General features: G+C 44.0%; 1 protein-coding gene across 4 annotated transcripts in view; it reads right to left on the reverse strand.

The window, feature by feature from the left end:
• Nucleotides 1–18,979, reverse strand: part of akap13b (A-kinase anchoring protein 13b) — a 58,297-nt gene that overhangs the window by 4,041 nt on the left and 35,277 nt on the right. For 2 of the 4 annotated variants that reach the window (XM_026174788.2, XM_026174783.2), the window contains exons 11-35: nt 15,638–15,710; nt 14,698–14,810; nt 13,413–13,599; nt 12,883–13,075; nt 12,213–12,293; nt 11,431–11,490; nt 10,514–10,700; nt 10,328–10,421; nt 9,313–9,355; nt 8,936–9,047; nt 6,829–6,961; nt 5,347–5,414; nt 5,129–5,183; nt 4,120–4,285; nt 3,740–3,846; nt 3,450–3,593; nt 3,258–3,367; nt 3,035–3,178; nt 2,575–2,700; nt 2,366–2,483; nt 2,094–2,214; nt 1,564–1,694; nt 1,399–1,475; nt 1,259–1,325; nt 1,024–1,138 (exon numbers count right to left, since the gene is read on the reverse strand). In XM_026174788.2, the coding sequence (XP_026030573.2) occupies nt 1,024–1,138; nt 1,259–1,325; nt 1,399–1,475; nt 1,564–1,694; nt 2,094–2,214; nt 2,366–2,483; nt 2,575–2,700; nt 3,035–3,178; nt 3,258–3,367; nt 3,450–3,593; nt 3,740–3,846; nt 4,120–4,285; nt 5,129–5,183; nt 5,347–5,414; nt 6,829–6,961; nt 8,936–9,047; nt 9,313–9,355; nt 10,328–10,421; nt 10,514–10,700; nt 11,431–11,490; nt 12,213–12,293; nt 12,883–13,075; nt 13,413–13,599; nt 14,698–14,810; nt 15,638–15,710 (2,825 nt within the window). The remainder of the gene's footprint in view (nt 1–1,023; nt 1,139–1,258; nt 1,326–1,398; nt 1,476–1,563; nt 1,695–2,093; nt 2,215–2,365; nt 2,484–2,574; nt 2,701–3,034; nt 3,179–3,257; nt 3,368–3,449; nt 3,594–3,739; nt 3,847–4,119; nt 4,286–5,128; nt 5,184–5,346; nt 5,415–6,828; nt 6,962–8,935; nt 9,048–9,312; nt 9,356–10,327; nt 10,422–10,513; nt 10,701–11,430; nt 11,491–12,212; nt 12,294–12,882; nt 13,076–13,412; nt 13,600–14,697; nt 14,811–15,637; nt 15,711–18,979) is intronic. The other 2 variants (XM_026174787.2, XM_026174789.2) reach the window with 2 other exon arrangements.

The raw sequence follows: 18,979 nt of genomic DNA on the forward strand, positions 1-18,979 counted from the left end.
TGTCAGAACACAAATGAAGGCCTGGCGTGATGTTCGAATACTCTCCAGCTTCTGCTTTCAGCTCAGATAAATGTACCACATTGCTCACAACGCTCAAACGTGCACTGCTGGAAACAGAGCAGCTCGAACTCATTTGCTAGATAAAAAAATGAAAAGCTTATTTTAAAGGCCCTACAAGCTCTGCACAGAGGTCTGCCATACTGAAGATTTTATTTCTACTTCTTTGTTAGGTTTTAATTTGTGGTTTCAGTTATTATTGTCAGTCATTTCATCTTAAACTGCTTTTAATTTGGCGATCGCACTTTAATTTAATCATTATTCTAATTAATCTTTTTTTGTTCCTGCTTCACAAACAGTTTTAACGTGTATTTGATTTCTTTACTGGTCAAATGTTGTTCTTTTTTCCTAAATGATCTTTTTCGCATTACTTAGCTGTGCTTGTGCTTAGCTTTGTCTAATGCACCATGCTACATCATGTACAGAGTTTGATGGCAGTGTTATCCACGGGACCTCACACTGTGCAGCACTACTTCTTCCAGCAGGGAAGAAATAAAGTTTTGCTTTTTTGAATAGATAATCCACAAATTGAGCTCCACACTTTGGAAATGGAGCATCTGTAAACGGACTGCCATACTTGCAGTCTTACTCACTCCTACAAGCCACATCAAAGCATACAGCCATACAGCACTTTACTTTGTGTTTATCCACCTCACACCCACGGCCTCTAAAAATCACCAGTGCAGCTGAGGCGCATGCTCGGACTGTGGGAGGAAGTCACGTAGGCACAGGGGGAACATGCAGACTAAAAGGCTTCAGCCAGGATTCAAATGAAAACTTTACTGCTGCGAGGAGACCGTGCTAACCGCTGCTGTGTGCTGAGCACCCACTACACTTGTGTAAAACATATTATTTCCTTTGACCCTTCATGTTAGGAACAAACTTCTGCAGAAAGGACTTGAAGTGCATCTGCCAGTGATCTTTGTGTGTGTGTGTGTGTGTGTGTGTGTGTGTGTGTATTCTCACATGCACTGCATAGCGTCCTGTATAATGGCCATCCATGTGTTGCGCTCCTCCTTGCTGCTGGCCAACACCTCCACCATTTCTGGCTTTTCTGTGCCAGCTGTGATCAGAAACAGACCTGCAGGAGACACGAGGCAATCCTTGATGAAACCATTGTGGTTCGTGCTGACTAAAAGCCAGACTGAATCACACAGTGACTGAAATCCGCAAAAGATGTGAGAGAAGGAAGGAGACTGACCTCGCTCCTCATTTGCCACTTCTCTTACAATGAGTTTGTGTAAGGAGATGACCGTGGAGCGCTGGTCCTGGGAACAAAGGCTCCAAATCAAACCGAATCCTTGGGTACAATCTTATGTATGTGCCGAGTGCCAAACTTACCAATGAGGCAAATACATATTTCTGGTCTTTTTCCTGAAGAAAGACCAGCACATCTGTCAGGAGCATGGCGTGGACTTCTGCAACACACAGAAACAAATATTACAGCGAGCTCCAGTCGGAATAAATTCACGTCAGGTTTGGTCCAAAGATGCAAATGTGATGAACCTTTGAGTCTTCCTGCAGAGTTTTTCAGCTGCAGCGCTCCATCGTGCAGCAGCTTCCTCCCTCTGATCAGGTCCTCTTTAGCGAACATCTGACCACTCTTCATCCTCATGATGGACTTACTGTCAGTGCGACTGCAGTGAGACATTAAAGGTTTACACTCAGGCACATTTAAGAGCACTGCTGTTTCTGCAAGCTAAGCTTACAGAAAAAATCTAAAACTACATGCAGAGAGTAAAACACAGGCTGAACATCAGCACTGCTCTGAGCAGTCAGCACGACTAGAAAAGTGGTATATATGTGGAAGGTACAGCCCAGGTATCAGCCAGCCTTTAAGCTTATTCATCATTCAGCGTTCATCAGTTGACATTGTGTAACGTATACTTCAGGCGTTGGTTTGGGAGCGTTTGTGGAGCGCTCTGAGCTAAGAGTGGGCAGGGAGGCGACTGTCTGGAGGAATGAACTGCTCTGATGACCCACGTGATCAGCTGATCCAGGAGTAGGCAAACTCCATCACTGACACTACTGAGTACCTGTACACCTCCTTCAGGCGCTGTTTCTTCTCCTGCTGGTTGACTTTATTATCCACAGCCGTAATCAGCTCCTTCACAAGGCGCAGCGCGTCAGAAACCAAGCCGTGCTCCTTATCTGACTCTGTTCAGAGATTCATAAAGAGTTTAGGATGAATTATGTTCTGAGGAAAGATGTTGGACACAGTGTCACCGCACAGTTTTTAGGTGACGTTTGAAGAACAATGAAAGATGCGCTTGACTCGGTGGATGCTGCCACGGGTCTTCATTCTTACCTTTGGTGTGCTGAAGGATCCTCTGGATCAGAACAGGATATTTGGTGATCCTCTGAGTCACCAACAAAATACACTCTGGGATGCTGAGCCGCCGCACAACACTGCTGCTCATTGTTCTCTGCACACAAAGATACTGAGGTCATGCATAGATCCCAGACAGTGCAGGTGAGGTCCTCTGATGTGCTGCGTGTACAGAGAGCAGCTCTGACCTTGACGAAAGCCTGGAAGCGTTTATCTTTGGCGTGCAGTTCTTTGTACAGACTGACGGCTTCGTTGTGGCGACTGCAAAACTTGCCATAAACTTTTGTCATGCGGACAGAGCTGCAGCCTGAAAACTGAATTTAAGAAGTCACAAAAAAGAAAGTAAACACATTTAAGGTGGAAGCAAATTCAGCGCTTTCCATAACATGCTGTGAATATTGTAGTTCTTCCATTAACTCAAAAGAACTGCAACTTAATGGAAAGACTGCCATGATCTTTACTGCAACCACTGACACTACCAAACGACACCCCTGATTTCCAAACAGATATCTTAGAGTTGAACTTAACTAAAAGACAACAGCACACACTCCACACACGAGGAGTGTAAGGGCCACCAGAAATGGATTTATTTCAACTTTATTTACCACTGACACGCACGCATACACCCTCCTCGTGTCCTCGTCTCACCTGTTTAACTAAGATGTCTCCAATGCTGCAGATGAGGAAGTTGTTGCTTTTCTGTCTCTCGGTTGATGCATTTCTTTTTCTCTCCAGGAGCAATGAGAGGAATTCTGTGTGGAACTCCAAGAGATCGTCCAAAACAGGGAAAATCTAGGGAAATGTTGGACAGACAGGTCGTTATACTGTGTGTACCCAAGCGTGTCGACGGGTGAAATTGCTCTTTGATCACCTTGTTCAGAGTTTGAAGATCAAGCTGCAGCTCCTTCTGAAGGCCTTTGTGATACACTTCCGACATAATCTTCAGAGTCCTCACATGGTGAACCTCCGTCTGGTACAGCTCTGTGCAGAGAAAACACTCTTATCTCCATGTTTGGCCCCGACAGCAGTCTGTCACTCCCCACTGAGTCACAGCACAGTTTACCATAAATGACATCTTGTCTCTTCACTTCATCTTTCTTCAGGGACTTCAAGAACTTCTTATCCACCATGCCGCTCCAAGAATCAGCTGCCAGATCTTTAATGTCATTTTCAAACTCCATCAGCTGGGTCTCAGTGATCTCAGTACCTACACACACACACACACACACACACACACACACACACACACACACACACACACACACACACACACACACACACAGCAGCTCAAACCATCATTCTTTGAATCTAAACTGTGTGTGTGTGTGTGTCTGTGTGTGTGTTGTGTTCTACCTTCATCAGTGAGAGACTCAGTTGAAGCGTTGACTTTGCTCCCCTGATGGAGAGAGTCGGTGGACTGGGACAGCACTTTGAGGCGCTTGAGTGCAGCATCGTCTAACCTGAAGGAACAAAACTATGAAGATGAGCAGGATTTTAATGGCTTTGCTTTCTACATACATCACATAGTCGCAAGAACAATATGACGCCTTTGGAGCTGCCACTAGTTCTAGTGACAAGAACAGAAAAACCCGTCTTCACGTCTGTGAAGAGCACATCGAGCGACGGCATGTGTGCTCAGTGCTGAGACAGTCACTTGTGCTGGTGTGTACACGTGACGTTTAGAGCTAACTGGGAATTTTCAGAAACAAAGTTAATTAGTCGTAACGTCTTACGATGGTATGTTGCTAATGGAGATGCTCTTAGCCAGGTTGCTGTGAGGGCTGAAGGTTCTGCGGTTTCTTCTCGGAGACAGCATAGGAAGGTGGTCGTTGGGCATTGTTACTGTTGACCAACGTGACGATGAGGACCTTGACGACAGCGATGATGTAGAAGATGTAGCTAGATAAAAATATATCAAAACAGAAAATGAATTTGATTATTTGCTCATTAAAAAGCAGCAATCTAGTTCTTTTGTAGTTCTCTTCTTCATACTATGAGCCAGAAGGTGTCTATCAGTGGAACTGCTGGGACATCAGAAGCTCTGTCTACCAATCAAAAGCAGCTCCCTCTCTCTGCGTGTGCTCCGTCTGCTCAGGTCTGAGTTGCAAGCATGCTTTAGAGCTTTAGTTCGATGAGAACTAAAGCTCCTTCAGAAATGCTGCATTGCTACCTCCCAGTGTCCTTATTTGACTTGCTCTTTTACAAACTGAGTAAAAAGTCAAACATGCTGCACTCAATCATAAGCTTGTTCTGTGTTTGTGCCATCACTGTACGCTGGCTTTGGAGTGACAGCTGGACCTTTTTTCTATCCTGACAGAGGAACAGCACTGAGTGAAGACAGGAATTTGTCTTCAAGTACATGTGTACATTAACGTTGTGTTGCACTTTGCAGTGCGGACAGTGTGCGTTTGTGCGGCACCGACAGAACGTGGAAACCTCTCTTCTTTTGCTAATGGGCTTCTGCTGATCATGGGAGTGGTGGAATAGATTCAAACTCAGCAGCTTTCTTAGTAACACAGCTGTGCAGTTATTTTAAAGCACCTGTATCTAAATGAATGACTTGAGACCCACAGCTTTATTTTAATGGTCACTAGGACATATACAGAAAAAATCACCAGTCAAATCTGAGGGAAACTGGGAATTTTTAGACGGATTGATATAAAGGATTCTTTGAAAGTGTCTTTAGCTTTAGTTGATTCGCTCCCCTGTGTCTCCTCTGTAAAGTTCTCCATGTGTTCTTACTTTTACTCCTCGTGTTAACAGACGACCCAGGAACGCCTTCTGGCACCGCCGCTTGCTGATAGAGACAAACATGACAGATTAAACTTAAAGAAGACTTGTAAAATACATTTATGATGGATTTATACCTCACCTCTAAATTAGAACATGTGGTTTAGCTGTTCATCTACAGTTATTCCTGATGGTAACACATTCATCATGAGTCTGTGTACCATACCTACCTTTATTCTGTTCTTTGCACAGACAGACGGGCTCTCCGTGGATCTGTCACTGACGAGGACCCCACAGTCTGCAGGCAGCACAGAAACAGCTATGTTAGTGTATTCACCCCCAACCACACACACACACAGGGTGCCACATTCATCTCACATACTTTAATGTCTTACTGACCTCACAGCACTTTAGAGGGCAGGTCACATACATTTATGCAATGCTTTATTCTTACAGCTGCCATAATGTCAGGAGCTACAGTGGCTCATCTCTGCAGCAGCGTTTCTGACACACATGCTATATTTCACTTCATAGCTGGATGTACTGTGGTGGGTTCACTAAGGAGGAGCCTCATCATCAGCATCACTCTCTTAGGAAGTCTGAGTGCAGCTGGAGCCTCTAAGCACCGTGCTTCTCTTCATTGGTCCTCGGAAATTCTCCTTAACACTCTTCCTTGACCTCATGACCTTCTCCATCAAGGTCACCGTGAAGTGGAACAGGAAGTTTTGGACTATTCAGCTATAGCCTTGATATTTCCGTCTCTTTAACACTACAACATCCTTTGACACTCTTCTCTTCTGCGTGCAAAGGCAAAGAAACCAGAAGGCAGTGACTGCTGCCATGGCTTCAGTCCAGCTCACAGGAAGAAGAAATACCAGCGCTGGTCAGTGCTACCCCTCAGCCTCCAGGCAGATACACCTATGCTATCAATGTCAAACTCATACCTCGCCTCGTTTTGAAGTCATCACATTCACACACTTGTGCATCCATGCCGTCCACACACTTACAACAGTACTCCATCAGCCTTTTATGGCTGATGATTGAAAAACTAAACCCATAAAGAAACAAGCATAAAATCATCCGCCAGAAAAACTGGCAGGTTCTGTCCCCAGGTTTGGCTGCCTCCTCCGGACTGTCCCACTCAGCTTTAACCTTTTCTTTTGCTCAGTTTTACAGCTTCTTTGTACCTGCAACACCTTCCATCATCTTACCCTGAGTATTTTCCTTCAGTTTGAGGCTTCAAGTCTGCAACTCCACAAATACTGTCCAGTCAGCTCTGTCTGTAAAGGCTGGGGTACAAAAGAGGTCTGCTGGTTCTGTTCCTGTTATTAAAGGCCAAACAAGTACAGAGTGGATCCTACCACAGCAAGCCCAGCAGCTGTGTGGACTGTGGGTGAAAAACCATACAGGCAGAGGAGGACCAAGCACAAGCCACACAGAACCCTGTTGCTGTCTGATGACTGCCCAGACTATTAACCACTACTAATCACGACTAACCACTTCTATGTAAACAACTACAGCATTATTACACAGAGCAGTATGATGGTGTTATCAAAGGTGTGAAAACGCATGGAGATAACGAAGTACGGAGAAGAGGAAGTGGTGATCCCAGACTGGAGGTGAAATAAAAAGCAGGAAGGAAAGAGCAGAAATGCAGCAGGAGAGTAAGAGAGCTGGCACGTGTCAGAAAGACAGCGCTACGAGGGCCTTACTGTTGCAGGAGAACGTTTCCTTATTGCACAGGAGTCTGCCGCTGTGCTGACACAGCGTGGAGCCGGGGGGGCACAGGGGGGCCTTTTCTCGTGCTTTGCTCTCTTGCTTACCCTCCCCCCTCCTCTCCTTGTCCTGAAAACAGCAAAGACACCAACACACTTCAAAACCTGACATTTCTCATTCCTTTGAATTGAGATAGTGCACTGTTCATTTCTGCATGCCATCACACACACACACACACACACACACACACACACACACACACACACACACACACACACACACACACACACACACACACACACACACACACACACACACACACAGTTCCTCTTTTGCTGTCTGTCTGGTTGTTTTGCAGAGTTCTGTCCGTCTTGATGAAGCCACTATTTTACCATAACGTATGTGATGGCATTAGATAAAAATAAATCTTTTTCTGAGATGTATGATGTCACACTTCATTCCTGTTTTTGGCTTCAGATTTCCTTTAACAGTTTCAGCAGGGTTTTGTATTGTTACGTCTCAGTTTTAGTGCAGTTATTCATTTATTTGAATATTTGGTTTCACTTCAACTTTATTTAAATTCAGTTCCCTCTTTGGTTTTTTGGGTAGGGGGTCTGCTGCGTACGAGAAATGCACAATGAGTCACATTAAACTCGTCTGAACTCAGACTAATTACCTCTAACAAATGCCAACAAATGCCACTGTGTCCACACTGATATTTGGCATATAACCTGTATCATCCTGTGATAAAAGGCAAACACAGCACATCAAAAACATTTTACTATTCGATTTTTTCATGGAATAATAAAAATATCTCAGTTTAAACACTTGATATGGTTTCTGTCTTCTATTGTGAATAAAACATGACTTTAAGAGATTTGTAAGATTTGTAAGTCATTGCACTGCATTTTTATTTCCATTTTACACAACATCCCACGCACGGCTTTGATGTGCAGACCTGTAACTGCACAGCTCTGCAGTGAACCACAAACTATCGTCACACTGACTTCACCACAGTAGCCCACAAGTAGCTGCAGTGGGGTCAGCCTGACTGTGCTTGTATGACCCAGCCAGGCTTACAAGCCACAGATCATCTGATTATCAGATCATATAGTCATCATATAGTCCGGGTGTCCAAAGCACTATATTAGTATCTGGTGTATTTTTGCTAACCATGAGAAAAATTCCAGTCCACTCACAAACAAAACTTTAAATATTGCAGGTATATTTGGGTCAGTTTGTATGCATCCCTAGTCACAGAGTACACAACTTACACACACATGGCTGTGTGCAGTCCAGCATGCAGAGTGACAGTGAAGACTCTGTACAGGTGGAATCATGGCGGAAAAGTTCACTTAAAGAAGAAAGAGAGCCACAATGGAGCTCTTTGTGACTTAAAAAAAAGAAACTATCAAAAAGCCTGCATGAAGAACAGACAGTTGGTTTCACTTCATTACAAACTAGTTGTCTTTCATGACATCTGTGTTCTCTGCAGCAACCCACAGAATTTTGACACTTCCCCCTTTGACAGATACAACATGCAGACAGTCTGCAGTGCTATGCTGAACTGCCCGCAAACAAACAGTCTGACAGCTCCAACTGCGAGCAGTTACAATGGACTGCTGCTTTTATAACTACTTTATATATCACCCATTCACAATTCCAACGATTAATCACATTTGGACCAGAGAACAACATGGGGTCAGTATCCTGCCCAAGGACACTTCATCCTGCAGACTGGAGGAGCCAGGGCTCGAACCACCAACCGCGCGATTAGCAGAAAACCTGCTTAACATCCTGAGCTACAGCCACCAAAGTTTGGCATGCTGTGTTTTAAATGCTTCATTACCCAAAAACACAGTGAACACAGTCAAATGTTCACCTGTGCTGAATACTTCATGCACCTGACAAAGTATGGAAAAATTCAGCATTTCACTACATTTGCAAAAATAAAGAATATAACTGAAATACCCTGGTTTTTATCAGCCAGGGCACACACATGGACACATCAGCGTTACGCTCTACAGTCATCTCCAAACATACGTCAGAGTGTTAGAAAAGAAGAAGTGGCTGCATCACATCCTGTGTGTAAACATTTCTCACCTTGACTTTCTTGCTCATCTTGTTGCGGAGGTAGCTGAATCTCCGACCAATTTTAGGCCCTCCTTTTCCCTCAGTTTCGCTCTGCAGGGGACCTGGCTCATCCTCTGAAATACTGAACAACACAAAGGGAACTTTCAAAGGCACAACGCTCATTTCTATTTATATCAGCAAACGTTTTCCTGTTCTCTCAAATAACTGAAACCCATTAACATTACAATCATGGGCCTGAAGAAACAGAATAACAAACTCAAATGAAAAACCCAACAGGATCAGCGTGCCATGCACTCAGTTACATGCAGCCTGTGCTGCATCTCTTCAGTATGATGTGCTTTAAAAGTGAAGCAGAGAAAAAAAGATTTATTAGCTTCTCTTCCTACCTGGATGCCAGTGACCCAGAGTGACTGCAGAATGAGTTCACACCTGCATGAGGCAAAGACGACAATCATCATTTGATCAGGACAACACAGCTGTAGTCTGAACTGCACAGCAATGTCTTCAACGCCACAGTTACCAAGCAAAGCCTGCTTTTAGTAATTGGTTGACACGACAACAAAAGTGATGACTGATGAACTCCATTGCACTTCTAACCCTAATAAAATGACTAAACACAAAGTTAACCAAAGACATTGGCAGATGTGCTGAGTCAGTACTAGTGCCGTGCTCTGTATCACTGGCAGGAGTACCGTAAGAAAAATAAACGTGCACAGCTACATACTGTTTTTCAGATGTTAGCAGTTCCTTGATAGCCTGCCTTACCTTTTCTGTGGGCGGCTTCGTGTTTACAGACTGCATCCTATGTGCTCTGTGTAAGTGTCTCACCTGCAGCAGCCTTCAGCACGGCTGCTCAAACAATCAATCATTCCCTTCATACTTTGTCATGGGTAATATTACGACAATAACACTGTTTTAGTAAAAGAACCACCTGAAAGTAATGTTAATGCACTAGCTGGTCAGAGGTTTAGGTCACATTGAACACGGCACACTGAAAGGGAGACACTCGTCACACTTACACAGACTAGTTTATTAGTTTAGGCTTCTGAAGACAAACACGTGGGGTCCAGCAATGGGTCGACACATTTGAACTGCTTTGATGGTCAGTGTTACAGGACACCAGACTGACAGAGGGAACACTACAGGGACAATCTTCATACTTACTCCCTCCCTCCTCCTCCTCATCACTGGAGGAAGAGCCAATGGAAAAGAAGCGTCTAGTTTTTGGGAGGAGCGGAGAGATACTGACAGAGAAGCTGATTCGTCGCTTTGATGGAGGAAACCCACTCGCTAAAAGGTATTCATGGGTGCAGCAGGATGAAAGAATCTTAGCGGAGAACGTCGAGAATCTTTACTTCTCAGAACAAACGAGAGGCAGAGACAGAGGACTGAGAGACTCACCCTGTACGTCCCGCTGAGTGACGGTGACCATGGAGATGGATTTGGTGAGAGTTGGATGATGAAAGATGGCAGGACAGCTGACAATCAATGATGTCTAACAACACACAAGAAATGAAAATGACAAGTATATAAATCCGTCCTCTCATCGAATAACAAAGCAAAAAAAAAAAAAGTAAGAGGACACACCTGGCTATCAATGCTGCTGCTGTCTCCTTCCTGCTCCTCCTCGGTTAGGGAGGCCAGAGACCCCCTGTCCAGGCTCTCCACCTGTGAACTCCTGCCTGCAGCCACCACCTCCTGATCACTGATGCTGGCACACTGTGTCTGGTCCTGCACCACTTCTGTGCCCACTTCTAGACTTTCTAGACTGTGGCTGGATGAAAGGAGAAATGAAGTAGGACCATGTTTCCTGACTCAGGTGGCACACTGTTTTCTGCTGGTGATGTGCACGGCTCCTCCACTTATCACTCAATACTGTAGTATAAAACCAGTGCTCTGCTCTGTGTCTGTCTCCTCATAGTAAGTGTGCTATGCTGAGTAGTTATTATTTTACAACTTTTATACTTTTATAGCCTTTCAGGACTTTCTGCCAACTTTCTTTTAATTTAGTTCCGGTTCGTATTCATGTCCAGGTTCTATCCATCCATCCATGCATGCACAATCCTGATTTATACACCAGTGTCGTTGGTGACCAGCTGTCATAGGGCGAGAGGTGGGGTAAACCATGGATGGGTTTGACTGTTTTTACATCCTGGACGAACCCCCAAATTGTTATATTTCACCAAAAGACTTGGGCAGAGAGTGGAATAAGAATAAAGTGTCTGGGTGGAAAAGCTGTGCACCGGCTCCACAAGAGAAAGGAGGCTGGCACCTGGAGCAGAGAGAGAGAGAAGCAGGGTGCAGCCACAAAGCACACAGCAGCCTGCTAGGCTGAACCACACGTCTAACCAGACCTCATTTCATAATGCGCATTGGTATGTTGTTGTGTCATCTTTCTCTGTGCTCGTCTTACATCATAGTCAGAGGTTTTAAGTCGCTCTTCTATCGAAGAGCTGTTGAAACGAAACAATATCTGTGTATTACTGTTGACTTCTGCCATTTACCTTCTGCTGTCTATTTGCTCCTGATCAGGAAAAACCAGGTTGGATGGACACCAGCTCATACTGGAGAAATGGACAGATGGGGGACGAATTGTGAGAAACATGCAAAGAAAAACAAAGAAAAGAAAGAGAAGATGTTTGATGGCAGGGGTGTATTAAAACAAGAATTAATGATAATGGTGTTGTGGTGAGAAAGAAGTGTCTAAGCTGTTAATTTAAGTTTGTCTGAAAACTGGCACATTGCTTTAATTCATAACACTTGGACTCACATCACAGCAACACAGCCTGAACTGCACAACTCAATGCAGAAAATACTGTACAGAGGTAATAATCATACATCTCAGCACTACAGCCAGAGTTTAAGGGAATCTTTCCATCTCCACCTCAGTCTCAGCACACTTTGCTGACCTGCTGCTCTCACTGCGCTGATGACTTTTCCACTGGATGCCATGCTTGGGCCAGGGAGTGTCTGTGTATGCCGTGTGAGCAGGCTGAGGCTGCACTCTAGTAAGAAGGCAGGAATGCAAGCCTGATTCGGCTGCTGTGAGGAATAGCGGTGTTGCACTCACACTCTAACAACTCAGTTTAAGGTTCTTGACATTGCCTCACATTTGAATACGTGCTGTCCTTTTCATCAGTAAATCAGTCATTTCTCAGCTGTTTCTGAATGTGTGAAACACGACTCACAGAAATATCAGCCTAGACGCACAAAAAGAAAAACTATGTGGCCCTGCAAGGAAACAGAGGCAGGCGTGAATAAAGCAGGTCATGGAAGACGGGGTTACCTTCTTCTGTGGAGAGGGGTCTTGGCTTGTTTCACCTCTCCTGAAACGGTCTTCAGTGAGCTGAAGGAAGGGGCAGGCGGACTGTTGATGACAACAGGAGGAAGATACACTCGTGAACAAAGATGTGGAAGCTGGCTTTAATTTCTCCTGCTGCTCGACATGGAGCAGATGCTCGGCTGCTGTGTTTGCACTTACTGTTTGCAAACGCAGTTCATGTAACTAACTCTGAATGCAATTGTGTTTTGAAAAATATCAGCCAATCTGGCATTTGACGTCAGCAGGATTTTTCAATAAAGTTGGGAGCGGAGCATCTGTTCTCGTGTTGACACCAAGTGTGTGAACAAGGAGACCCATCAATAAAGTTTTAAAAGCCAAATGAGACAGATTCTGACCCGATACAAGGCTTAAGCTGCACAACAAAGCACAATTTCAAGGCTACCCGAGCATTAGACAGCACAACTGACTGATGCCAAAGCCACAGATGTTGTTCTAGTCCAACCAAGAAGGCCTCCACAATGCTAACATGCAGCTTTGATACAAAGCTGCATCTTAGCATTCACATCTATGGAAAGACCTCCTTAGACAGCACAACTATACAGAGGGTCATATTTTTTACTTAGAAGATGGTCCTTTAGTGGCTCGGTGTCAGAACAGCCCGAGGTTCCAGTACCTGCTCTGTGAGAGCTCCATGTGTGTGGCTGTGTTGGTCCTGCCCGGCTCCCAGCTATGGCGACGCAACGGAGACAAGGAGCGACTGGATGTGCGCAAGACGGCTGATGACACTGGAGTTTCTGGAAGCTGGTCTTTTTTCTCTTCTTCATCGCCTCCTCCCTCTACCTCTCCTCCTCTTTCTCCTCCTCCTCCTCAGATGTATGTCAGAAAAAAATATTACAACCACTCACCGGTTAAGAATGAACACGTAACAGGACACATGCAACACACCCAGCACATCGTTCAAACAGTTACTACAAATACTAATGACTAATGTTCTAACTCTGAAGTAAATGTTCGCTGGATTTCACCAGAAGCTCATTGTGTCTGTGACCTCAGTGAAATCTGTCCTGATCTACTGTGCATAGCAACAGACAGATTTACTATCAGCTCACAGGCAGACAGACAGGAAGTAGAACATGCCAAAGAGCTTGTAATTATTAACTTCTTCAAGGAAATAACAGTTTCAGGTATCACTGTGTGCTTTACCTCTGTCCTCCGTTTCTGACATCCAGGACAGTGTGGAGCTCTGAGGGGACACAGCGCCAGATGTGTCCACTGACAAAGCTGCTTTGCTGGGACTGACAGCTTCTTGCATCAGTGCATTACTAGTGGAGGAGTGGGCGCCACAGGCCTGGCTGTCCATGTGCCCAACACCAGTCTGAGGAGCCTCAGGCTGGAGAGAAGGGGAGAAATGTGAGGTGGATTTTACAAAGATGTAAACAAACACAAAGCTAGGGCACTGAGACACACACACACTGTAGTAGATTTTTAATATAGGATAATAGGATATTTTAGAAGCTGGGCATTGGAGTGATTTGAAAGGGCCCTGTAAGAAAACGTTCTCAGGGAAAGAGCTGAATGTGGTCTGTGGAGGATTATGAGAAAAGCTGGTGGAAAAGGCCTCTTCCAGAAAAAATGAGTCACTGCTCACACTCTCACCAGCTCCAAATATTTCTCTGTGACAGCAGAGAAGTTCTGCTGCACCAAAACTGCTGATATTTTGTATGTGTGCGTGCGTGTGTGGTTATGGGAGTAAGGAGAGCATTGATTATGAACACGCGGCAACATTATTTCATACAAATGTCAAACACGTTGTGTGGTCTGATAAGTTTGGATTTCCTTCAGGTGGCGGGGTCAGACTTTGATGTAAACTCCTGCCCAGTGTCAGTGGCTCAGGCTGAGGCTGGTGGTGTATGGGTGTGGGATCTATAAGTCGAGCTATCGCAGCTGATCGTGTCCATCCCAGTATGACCTCAGTGTACCGTCTTCTGATGGCTGCTTCCAGCAGGATAAACACTGCACTTCAAAGCTCAATTGTCTGCACTCAAAAGCTCCCAAAAAACCCAAGAGCCTCTCAAAGCAAAGAAGCGACGTATTCGTCAATGGCCAAGTCAGTACCCTGATTTCAACTTAACATGCTTTTAAGTTACAGAAGATAGAAGTGAAAGATAAAGACCCACAAACAGCAGCTGCTCTACAGTCCTGGCAGAGGATGTTAAAGGAGGAAACACAGCATTTGGTGATGTTCTTGGGTGCTAAACTTCAAGCAGTCACTACAAATTCATTCATTCTTTTAATTAAAATCATGTTTGATTAATTAGGTTTGAGCCTCTGAAACTTTGGACTATGCATAGAAATGTCTGTAATTCCTCAACAGTTAATGTGGTATTTCACAAAGTCTATGTGTGTGTGTGTGTGTGTGTGTGTGTGTGTGTGTGTGTGTGTGTGTGTGTGTGTGTGTGTGTGTGTGTGTGTGTGTGTGTGTGTGTACCTTGTGAATTAGACCATCATCCAGCTCAGGAGTGACGTTCAGGCCATCTTCCACCGCGGACTCTCCCTGCACCAAACACAGTGACACACACGTTCCTCGGTCTGTGTGAATATCTGTGAAGAAGAAGGAGGAGGACGGTCAATCACTTCCTGCTGAGTGAGCGAAAGACAACATGAGTTGTCACATTAGAGACTGTGGCATGCTATAGCGCTGGTAGAAAGGAAGTTTATCTCATATCACACCAACCACAGAGAAACAGCCTGCCTGTTTCTCTGTGGTTGGTGTGTGAAAGCACACTTTATCTGATAAAGTTTAAAGGTTAAATAAATAAGCGAACATTAAGTGCTCAAGCTTTAAATTTACTGCAATAATAAATGAAAGTTTATGTTCTGAATTGTACCATGTGGCTCAGTGAGTGTTTACATTCATACAAATATTCTATTTAAATAATCTAATTAATGTATTAATAACAATCTTTGGTTTTTGCTACTGATAACTCTACTCAAATTATCATTAAATAATAAAATAATCCATTTTAATGCAAAGTTTTCGTTACAGAACCTCATCAGAGATGCAGTGAAATCAGTGTTTCGACTCAAAACGCATTTAAAACCACCTTCAAGCCTACAAAATGCTAATCACGTGTTATTACATGGTTTTGCATTTTGCAGCCCTGATTCAAGTGTTTGCAGGCGATCATCACTCTTCCTTATGTTTGATTGATTCAAATGTTACTATGGAATTAAACAGAAATAGCTTGAGCCGTGCTTATTACAGTGGAACTATTATAAGTGTTTCCACACATCTCCATCACATTTTACAGCACATTAAATATGAGTTCTTGAGGGTTCTGCTCAGCTGTACTGGTAGCAGGTAAACTGGTGTTAAGATCTGGTTACTTCCTTTCAAAATAAGTGGATTGACAGTCTGTAAGCCTTACCTGTACATGGTGTTATTGCATTGTGTTCAAGACTGGGCTGTACAGGACAGAGCACATGGCTTTCTCTCTGGATCTAACAAAGAAACACAGAGGGAGAGAAAGCAGAATGAGGCTGCTGTTTGCAGTACATGAGTTTTCCTGTAAAGTTCTCTGTGCTGAGCACACAGCATTGTGCTCCGAAACAAGGATGAAGAACTAAGCGTCATCCTCAGTTCTTTGCAGAATTTTTCTCTGAGCGTTCTCAGGTGACACAATATGACACTGTCACACACAAACACGGGATCCACGCGTGACTGATGACAACAGCCGTTCACCCACGTACTGTGTGTGCTGCATCTGTGTGTTACATGTTGATCCAACACATAGAGAATGATTGTTCCACACACACAGCAGTCCAGTGTAACATAAGACCGATGTAGGAAGGCTCCTTTACCAGGGTGCAATTCTGCAATTGTTCAAACATCAGCTGCTCTGAACTGCTCAACATCCCTCCGGGACAACACTTTTCCAGCCTGCATATGTCTTTAGATTTTTAATGTTTTGGGCCATCCAGCTGACCAGTTTAGTAGCAATTTCCTTGCTACTAAATATTCCACATTCCACACTGTCAGTGAACTTATGACAAAGTGGGACTGACTGGAACATCAACTCAGTCGTGAAGTGGTCGGCCACGCAAGACTACAGATCAGGGTCAGCGGATGCTGAGGTACACAGTGCACAGTCCGCAGCTCTCTGCAGAGTCAATCACTACAGACCTGCAAACTTCATGTGTCCTTCAGATTAGCTCATAAACAGTAAGAGCTTCATGGAATGGGTTTCCACGGCCAATCAGCTGCATCCAAGCCTTACATCAAATAGCACAATGCAAAGAAGTGTTCTTTGGAGTGATGAATCACACGTCTCCATCTGGCAGTCTGATGGAGGAGTGTGGGTTTGGCGGTTGTCAGGACAACGGTACTTGTCTGTCTGTGCCAACTGTGAAGTTTGGTGGAGAGCGATTATGTTGTGGGGCTGTTAGTTCTTAGTTCGAGTGAAAGGAACACTTAATGCTTCAGCATACAAAGACATTTTGGAAATTTCATGCTCCCAACTTTGTGGGAACAGTTTGGGGATGGTCCCTTCCTGTTCCAAAATGAGTGCATAACAGTGCACAAAGCAAAGCCCGTAAAGACATGAGAGAGTTTGGTGTGGAAGAACTTGACAGACTTTCTTTATACTCGTGGCTTCTGATGGAATGTACAAGTCACAATTGTATGTTTTGTGTTTAGGGTACAGAAATAATCACTGTAAAACTGCACGATGGCGGACTGAACAAAAGACCACAAAGACCTCTCTTCTCTGATATCATCTTTAAGATAAATGTGCGTGTTTAGACAAAGGCTGACTGAAGTCTAAGGGCTGGATATTAATGTGAGTGAAGCAATGAATTGTGTAACTCCTACTACTTTTGTCACTGCTGTAGGCTGGGCCATCGCAGTGATCTCATATTTAGTTGTGTGATGGTTAATCAGTAAAGCCAATGACTCCTTTGTCTCGCTGACGACTGTCTCAATGGATCTGTTGTCTTAGCTCCATGTTTCCTGCACTGTCTATTGTCAACATGCTGCAGAAAAAGATCCACACAAAAGAGCAGCTCTCCAACATGTAGGAGACAACAGGCAGCATTTGTCACTCTGCACCCATGCAGCATATGCTGGACAGTTGTTTGGAGGGTGCACACTTGATTTAAAGTGAACACTCACTTTAAATCACCAGAGATAAGTACATTTAATGAAATGTATGAAGCATGTGAACTGTTCTATCCCAGTTTAATGAGCTTGAATAATTTACCTGTGCCAAATAAAACATATGTTTGTGTATGTCGATTGGCGATCTGTCCAGCTGATTTGAATCATCTAATGCTTTCAGTGAGTCTGAGAAAGAACATTCCTTTTTCTTGTCTTTCTTGTCTTTTCTCCCCTCGCTCCCAACCAGTTGCAGCAGATGCTGTTAGTTAAAAGTTAATAAAGGACAATCGCAGCATTGATACACTACTGACATTGATAGACTATTAGCTGTTACAGTCTGTTACATTCTGTCAGTAATAGACTGTTTCTTAATCAGCATGATCAGCATCACAGTTTTTGACACTTTACCACAACACAGATCTGTATCAGGAGCACGGAGCGCTTTCTCTCATAGTTGCACAGATCATCTCTCAGGACAGCTGACACAGCTGAGATGCTGTGTGTTAACAGCAGTGCTGTCATCTAATGCTGGGGGCTGTCACAAAGCCTGCTCTGCTCTCTCATCTCTGCTGGGAAGAGCTGATACGTAAGAAGCAAGCCAAACCAGCCCCCGGCAGCAGGATTTCATTTCTGCATCACCAAAGTAGAAGTTGGAGTTCTATTACTCTGAAAATTGTGTGCATAGGAGTAAAAACAGAGAAACTGTAATGCAAACCATGCTTTGTGTTACTCTCTGTGACAGCATAAAGGCTGTGGGTGTGGCAATTTCACACTATCACCAAAACACTGATCATAGTGATATGTACACAAATTTTCGTATATGTGTGTGTTTGCAAAGAAGATGCCAGTGAACATGATGCACACACTCTGCCTTCTTCTCTGGACCACAGCTCATTTAAAATGGACTGAAGCAAAGTAGGAAACTGTTCTGAGGTCAGACCCTTCCAGATTGTTTTTGGAAAACATGGGCACCACATCCTCCTGACTGAAGACCAAAGGAATTAGGCACATCTGGAAAGGCTCCATCAATGCTGAAAGGTATAGACATGTTCTAAACCAACAGATAGTCCATCCAAATGACACCTTTTTTAGACGACTCTCCATATTTTGCATAACAATGCTAACCCATGTATGGCATCTGTTAAAGCATGGCCGACCTGGCCTGCTATGGCGTTATTTTTGTGACCCTCACCAACTGAGAACATCTGGAGCATCATGATAAGAAAGAAGAGACAAAGAAGAAGAAGCCAGGACAGCTGAGCAGCTAGAATCCTGCATCAACAACATCCCTCTCCCTCAAAATAACTGGCAGGTCTAAGACTTTCAACAGCAGACGAACAGTATCTGAAAGTCATGTCTTTAAGAAACAGGAAAAATCCCGTTTCTTAAAGACATGACTTTAAGTCATTTGCACAGAACATTTCTGATGATCAGAAATGTTCTCAGTGGAGGGATGGCTAGAGCAGGGTGATATGACCAAAAATATTTATCACGATATACATTTGAAAATTTGCGATAACGATATAACTGACGATATAATCGACACTAGACAAAATACTTTACAACTCCACAACTTTATTCGTGCAAAAAAAAAATAAAATCAATGTGTTTTCAC

This window comes from Astatotilapia calliptera, chromosome 7 (genome assembly GCF_964374335.1).
Source record: "Astatotilapia calliptera chromosome 7, fAstCal68.1, whole genome shotgun sequence".
In the NCBI taxonomy this organism is placed as follows: Eukaryota; Metazoa; Chordata; class Actinopteri; order Cichliformes; family Cichlidae; genus Astatotilapia; species Astatotilapia calliptera.